Source organism: Panthera onca, chromosome E3 (assembly GCF_046562875.1).
Source record: "Panthera onca isolate mPanOnc1 chromosome E3, mPanOnc1 haplotype 2, whole genome shotgun sequence".
In the NCBI taxonomy this organism is placed as follows: Eukaryota; Metazoa; Chordata; class Mammalia; order Carnivora; family Felidae; genus Panthera; species Panthera onca.
Genome location: NC_138354.1, coordinates 41,752,905 through 41,759,483, shown reverse-complemented (window position 1 = coordinate 41,759,483; position 6,579 = coordinate 41,752,905). Strand labels below are relative to the sequence as shown.

At 61.6% G+C, this 6,579-nt stretch overlaps 1 protein-coding gene across 2 annotated transcripts; it reads right to left on the bottom strand.

Moving 5' to 3' along the window:
* Positions 1-3,108: 3,108 nt before the first annotated feature.
* Positions 3,109-6,579, bottom strand: MRPL28 (mitochondrial ribosomal protein L28). Of its 2 annotated transcripts, none has more exons than XM_060647934.2 (6): positions 6,458-6,579; positions 5,775-6,072; positions 4,891-5,043; positions 4,538-4,672; positions 4,361-4,447; positions 3,109-3,492 (listed from the first exon to the last, which is right to left on the bottom strand). In XM_060647934.2, exons 2-6 carry the CDS (start codon positions 6,060-6,062, stop codon positions 3,385-3,387), a joined length of 771 nt encoding a protein of 256 aa, XP_060503917.1. In that variant the 5' UTR covers positions 6,063-6,072; positions 6,458-6,579; the 3' UTR covers positions 3,109-3,384. The 2 variants fall into 2 exon arrangements, with proteins under 2 accessions (XP_060503917.1, XP_060503918.1); XM_060647935.2 differs by having other exon boundaries at positions 6,395-6,463.

The window sequence follows — 6,579 nt, the reverse complement described above, 5'->3', positions numbered from 1 at the left end:
ATTACCCCAAGGACTGACCATCCTGGGAGCTGCAAGGCAGTGAACACCCTGGAGCCGACCTACCCCCATCTCCGTGAGAGTCCGAACATTCTTGGCTCAGCACAAACTAGTCAAGGCTCCCATGAAATCCAAGGGAGAGCCCTGGGAAGCCACCTCCCACTTCCTGGCCCAGGCCCAGCCCACACCTGCTGAACATACGAGGAAGTGAGTAACGGCCATAGGCCTATGAGCAGGTGTGAGTCCCAAGTCCCCAGGAAGAGGCCAGGGACTGCTGAGGAAGCCACTGCCCGGGTCAGAGGGGCGCAGAAGACAGCGGGAGTGGGCTCAGGGTGGGCCGGGCTGGGCATAGAGCCACATGGCTCAGCCAGCCCCCCGCCCCCACCTTGGTCCCAGACTTCTCCACGCTGGCTCGTCCCTCCCTAAGCTGCTCAGTCACAGCCTCGAGGGCAGGCTGTCGGTGAGGACATAGGCCAGGGTCAGCTGGAGGTGGCGGAGGGTCCAGGGGCTGGGGGAGAGGTCGGGGAGGGCTCTGGCATGCTGTGCCAGAGGGTGCTGGATGGCGTAGGACTGGTTCTGTGGAGCAAGTTCAGCTGACCCAGGGCTCCAGCTTTGGGGCAGGCAGCTGGCAGGGGTAGGAGGGAGAGGTGTTCAGGGGTTCTGGAGCACAGGCTGAGGGAGAAGGACGGTACACGTGGCTGGGCCTCACTACAGCTCCTCCGGGCTCCTAGCACCCTGACGCAGCCAGCTGGCACAGGGCCAAGATGTGAAGACCTGCCTGTGGTCTCCACACCCGCCACCTGCAAGCCAATGCAACCCTGAACAGGACTCCATTAAGACCCTCAAGGTGAGGGGACTGGGCCACACCTCTCCTGACCTCAGCTGTCCTTCCTAGGCCTCGAGACATCACGGTGTTGATGGTCACACTTGTCAGGGCCCTCCACCGCCCAGGTGTCAAGGGACCTCTCCATCTACAGCTAGTGATGGTTGACCCCCGTGGCCCTTGAATGGATGGGCTGTCACGGACACATAGGGACTCGGCCAACCGCAGGGCTACATGGGGAGCAAGGGGACTTGCCCGAGCTCCTAGAGGGGCGGGGCAGGGACAGGGGCACAGCCTGTCTTCCCACTAGGGGCCAGCGCAAGGCAGCTCTGGCTTCGGCGGGCTTGACTTGGGTCAGTACAACTACCCAGCCCACCACAGAGGCCCGAGGGGCTGCAGGGACTCAATGACGGGACTGGAGACGGTCAGGGACACAGACACAGCTGACTAGCAGAGGTGTGGCCCATGGGGGAAAAGTAAGGAGGAAGAGGGCTGGAGGGGAAATGGAGCCTGCTGGGCTCCCACAGCTAAGCTCCCGGTTGGTGTGGGTGTGTGTGTGTGTGTGTGTGTGTGTGTGAGCATGTACAGTCCCTGTGTCCCCTTCCCACCTTCCGGACGGGGGAACAGTGTGGCAGATTCTCCCTGCTAGGGGCCTTCCCACACCTGAGTTATTGTTTCATTTGGGGTGGGGAGGGGAGGGGAATCTGTCATTCACCGAGAGTTCCTGACCTTGCCTGAGTCGAGAGTATTTGTGGGAATTTGATGAAACCGACACTGACTCTACCAGAAAAGGGCCAAAGCCACAGCCAGGCCCACTGCAGGGTATGGGGAGGTGAGCACCGCTGAGTCGCATCAAGCTCTGCTGACCAGCAGCACCGGAGGCCAGTCTGGGCTGTCCTTGTGGAAACCCCATGTCCCCAGGGAGGGCAGAGGGGCGGCCTTGTTTTTCTCTGTGCTGCCCCCAAGCGCAGTGACCCACTGCAGGTGCATCTCCGCTTCAGATACTCTTGCCTGGTCCGCCAGTGCTGACAGGGGGACCCAGGCCAGAGTCCACCCTCCTCGACTGTGGCCCCCACCCTGCTCCAGCCCCACACCTTGTGCCAGCAATTACAAACACTACAGGTCCTGGTAGGAGCTCCCCCAACCTTGACCTGTAGCCTTACCGGGGGCAGGAAAGAGCAGAAGAGCAAGGTGTGACTGAGAGCCGCGGCCAGTGAACTGGGGACGTCCTGGGTACACAGCATGGGGGCGGGTGGGGGTGGCCTCAGGTGACAAAGGCAGGGCTACCAAGGCATCAGTTTGATTCAGTTCAGGGCTGACCATGGGAACCGTGAAGCGGGGGTCAGGAGGGCTGCCCGGTTCAGAACACCACCAACCTAGCTGGAGCCGGGGGCTCTGGTTCACGGAGCTAGGCTGGGCCTTGAGGCCATCCAGAGCCGGGGCACAGGTGGGCTGGGCACCGTCAGCTTTTGGTAAAGTTTTAGAAAAATTAAAAACTGTTCACAGTGTTAGAGCATCACGTGAAGAAACAATCATGTGCATCAAAACACGGGTCCAGAGGCGTGTCCCAGAGGAGTCGGGACTGATGACAGCATTTCCCGGCTTCGTAGACACCTCAGGATCACTCCGCAGGGGGCAGGCCCCGACCCTAGATGACCTCCCTATACTGTGGGATCTCCAGGACCCTCCTGAGGCTGTGTTCACTGCCCACCCCTGCCCACTGGGCCAGCTGCACGCTCCCTCTGGCCTCCACCTCCGTGAACACAGCCCAGATGTCCTCACTTCCACAACAGCCCTCAGAAGATCTGGGTGTTCCTTGGTCAGCTGCCAGGACCAGGTCAGGGGAGTCCCTCCCTGTGCTCCCAGAGAGATCTGAATGGGTCTCAATGCTCAGTACTCCCAAGGAAGGGTTGCGGAAGAGGGTCAAAGCGCCCCCAAATTTCCGGGCAGGAGTGGGCTCAGGTACCTGGCCCAGCCTCCCCCTGGGAATCCCATCCCTGCACCTCCCGACCCGGTAGGGGCACTTGCCACCCTGAATGGCCAGCACAGATCTTTCCCTGTCACCCCAAGTCAAGCCACAGCCTCCCTGCCCCCGCTCTGGAGAACACTCCGGATGGGTGGAGAAGTGCAATCGGGGAAGGACCTATTGCAAGAAGTCTTCAACTACACTAGACTCTCTCCCAGAGGAAAAGAGCTCGGCCACATCCCGGGTCCCTGGGGCAGGGCGTGACGAGGTCGAGGACTACTCAGGAGAACTCCGTTCCTCCCAGCAAAGCAGCACACACATGGCCCGGCTCAGACTTTACTTGTGCTGCCCCCACTTCAGGGGGGAGGGGGTGCCACAGAGGCAGCAAGACGGCCCCAGACCTCTTAGGATCCTGAGGCAAAAGGCCCTTTGAGGCCTCCACAAAGCTCACCCAACCCTGGGAGCTACTGAGTCAGCACACAAGAACGAGTTCATCCACTACCCAAATACGGCCCTCGCCACCACCCCAGGCTCAGTGTCCACGGTGCCGCAGGGCGGGGTGGCTGAGCGTGGCTGTCTGGCATGGGTCACTGTGCGGTCAGTTCTTGTTGGCTCTCTTCTGCACTACCACTGGCTCAGACAGTGTCTGGTGCTGAAGCCGCTCAATCAGCCTCTCCACGTAGACCTTGAACAGAGGAGTCGGGTCCTATGGGAGTGAGACAGGGTCAGGATAAGTTGCTCTGGGGAAGGTCCGAATCCAGTTGGCCAAACACCAAGAGGAATCTGGCACAAGAAGACTGGACCCCTCAGGCTTGGCTACAGCCACCGGTCCAGAGGACAGTGACCCTGTCCATGAGACAGGGGCCACCTGCCCTTGGGACATAGGGATCAGGCATCTGTGACTACAGTTAAGGGGGCAGAGAACAGGGGCAGCGGCTGCTGTGCCGTGTGGGTTCCCTTTTCCAGTAGCGACCACAAGCTCAGACCCTTCTAGGGTACACACACAAAAAGACCTCAACTAGGGGCGCCTAGGGGCTTAGTCGGTCAAGCTTCTGGCTTCCGCTCAGGTCATGATCTCATGGCTCACGAGTTCGAGCCCCGTGTCAAGCTCTGTGCTGACATCTCACAGCCTGGAGCCTGCTTTGGAGTCTGTGTCTCCCTCTCTCTCTGCCCCTCCCCTGCTCACGCTCTCTCTCTCTCCCTCTCTCTCTCTCTCAAATAAACATTAAAAAAGAAAAAAAGAAGAAAAAAGAAAGACCTCAACTCGCTAACAGGAAGACCGCAGGGCAAGAAGGCATTAGGCAGCCAAATAAACCAAAGGTGCCACCAAGAGTCTTTCTGTCCATAAACTTATGAAGCTAGCCGGGGGCGGGGTGGGGGTGGTAGACAGGAGAGGGTCAGACCCTCGAGGGGAGGGCACACGCTACAGGGAACCCAAGACCATGGCTCCATCGGGGCGGCTCCTCCCCAGACCCACCCAGGGCAGTGGCCACCAGCCCAGGTTCCCCAAGGCAGCCCTGCCCCCACCCCATCTGCCTGCTGGTGCTCAGCGGTTGGTGCTCACACATGCTCACCTTCTCCTCCAGGAGCCTCTGCTTCTCCAAAGCCTCGTCTAGCGTCAGGCCGACCCACTCAGCCTCTGCCTCTGGGATGACAAACTCCTGCACAGGAGGGACCAGGCCCACAATGAGGCCAGAGGCACCAGCCAACGGGGCCCTCAAGGAGCAGGAAGTACGAGCCAAAGCCCTTACCTTGTACTTTTCGTAGATGGCCGCCCGCTTCTTGGGGTTGTCTGGGTGCAGCTGGGGGTCCTGTCGGGCCAGCCGCAGCAGCATCCCTCGCTTCAGGTCCATCCCGAACTTGGAACACAGGTCCTCCTTCGGAGTCTGGCAGGAGGCTACGCGTGGGGCCAGGTGTGGCTGGCCATGCCCCGCCCACCCGAGGGCTGACCCCACCAGGCGCCTCCCCGGCAGGTGGAGGGCTCCAGGCCGTCACAGGACAAAGGACTGTGAGCTGACACAGGTGTGCCCCACCAAGTCTCTCACTAGCCAGGAGACTCCACTGTGTGCTGACCTGCAGAGCCCTGACCCCCCTCCCCGCTTGCCTTGAGGATGTAGAAGTCGAACCCGTAAGCCTCGTCAATAAGGTCCAGGGTCCGCATGGTCACTGTGACGGTGAATTTCGTGTCCAGTATCTCACTATAGAGCTGGCGCTGAAACAGCTGTGGTTTCCACACCTTCTTCACCCTCTTTGAGAGCTAAAGGAAAACAGAGAACCTACCTGAGACTCAGGACACGGAGCCAGAGGCCCAGCCCCCACCTGTGGACCCAGAGATCAGCTTCTCCTCAGCCAGTCTGGCACCTCCTGACCCTGCCTGGGTTGCTGGTGCGTGTTCCACATGTACGACCATAACTCCGCGGTCTACAGGCCATCACATTCCAAACCAGGGACCAAGGGACCAAGGGCAAAGGGAGATGTCAGCCTGAGAGCCACCAGGCAGGGGGCTCAGCAGCCCCTCCAGACTGCCCACTGGAGACTGCACCGTGCACAGGGCTGACGTCCTAAGTGCGATGACAAGGTGGTAGTGCCAGCCCTGTACGTGTCACAGACACACTGTGGCATGTCAAGCCAACAGGTGACTGAAGACCTGACCTCCCCCTACCTCCTCTCACGCACAGATCTCCTCACTCCTCATCCCTACACTTGATCTCGTACCCACCCCAGGGTCTCTGCACTTACTGTTTCTGGTACAGCCCACCGCCCTGTCTCAGGATACCCAACTGGTTTCGCAGAGTAACGTTTGCCAGAAACGCGTCTTCACAAATGAGCATGCCTCTTCAACGGAGCGGTGTCTGCACCTTACGGTAAGCACACCACCCCGCCCCCGGCTCTCCACGCCCACCTTTGGAGCACAGCACTGAGCCCGGAGCAGCAAAACCCAGAGGAGCAGCCCCCCGCCCCCACCCCCAGCCTGTCCTGCTCACCTACCTTGTCGTTGTTGATGTATCTGTGACCCAGGACCCAGCCCTCCCCACCCCAGAGCCCCAGCTGGGACTCTGGCGGGTAGTAAATGGGAACGGGCACATCCTCCACACGCTCCCGCTGCCCATTCTTGGGGTTGATCTTGAACTTAACCCCGTGCGGCCTGTAGTGCACAGGAGTGGGCGTTCGCGCAGGCTCCTGAGAGCGCAGGTAGTGCCGGGGCAAGCGGGAGCAGATGCCCTCCCGCAGCCGGAGCTGTTTCCAAAGGCCAACCGGGACCTTGTGCAGGGGCATCGCGGCGAGCCTGGAAGGGGGCAGGGGGGCAAGGGGCGGGGGGGCGGGCCGCCGTCACTCCGCAGCCCGGCCGCACTCCGGCCCCGACCCCCGACGCCAGCTGGTAGACTCCCGATCCCGACCCAGACCTCCGACACCAGACCCCTGACTCCCGCCCCCGTCCCCCCCCGCCCCCCCCGCGCGGCCTCGACCTCCGACCCCGACCCCGACCTCCGACCCAGACTACCGGCGCGGCCCTGACCCTCGACGCCGGCCTCTTGACTTCTGACCCCGACCCGGACTACCCGCGCGGCTTCGCCCCCCGCCCCCTGACTCTAGACCCTGGCCCCGACCTGCGGCCCCTACTCCGCCCCAGTGACCCGAACCGCGGACCCTCCGACCCCTGCACCGCCTACCTCTCCAAGTTCCGCGCCCCACCGGAACCAGAAGTCCTGACGCAGAGCTTGGCCCTCTATCCGCCGCTGACTGGCTGAAAAGCCCGTCCGTCTACCCTCGTCCCGCCCCCTTTCCCGCCTTT

Excerpts from the sequence above, each read along its gene's own strand:
- MRPL28 (XM_060647934.2), bottom strand. The coding sequence starts at position 6,062 with ATGCCCCTGCACAAGGTCCCGGTTGGCCTTTGGAAACAGCTCCGGCTG. Across the intron at positions 5,044-5,774 it reads GATACATCAACAACGACAAG|CTCTCAAAGAGGGTGAAGAA; the intron begins GTAGGTGAGCAG and ends GTTTTCCTTTAG. Across the intron at positions 4,673-4,890 it reads TCGACTTCTACATCCTCAAG|ACTCCGAAGGAGGACCTGTG; the intron begins GCAAGCGGGGAG and ends GCCTCCTGCCAG.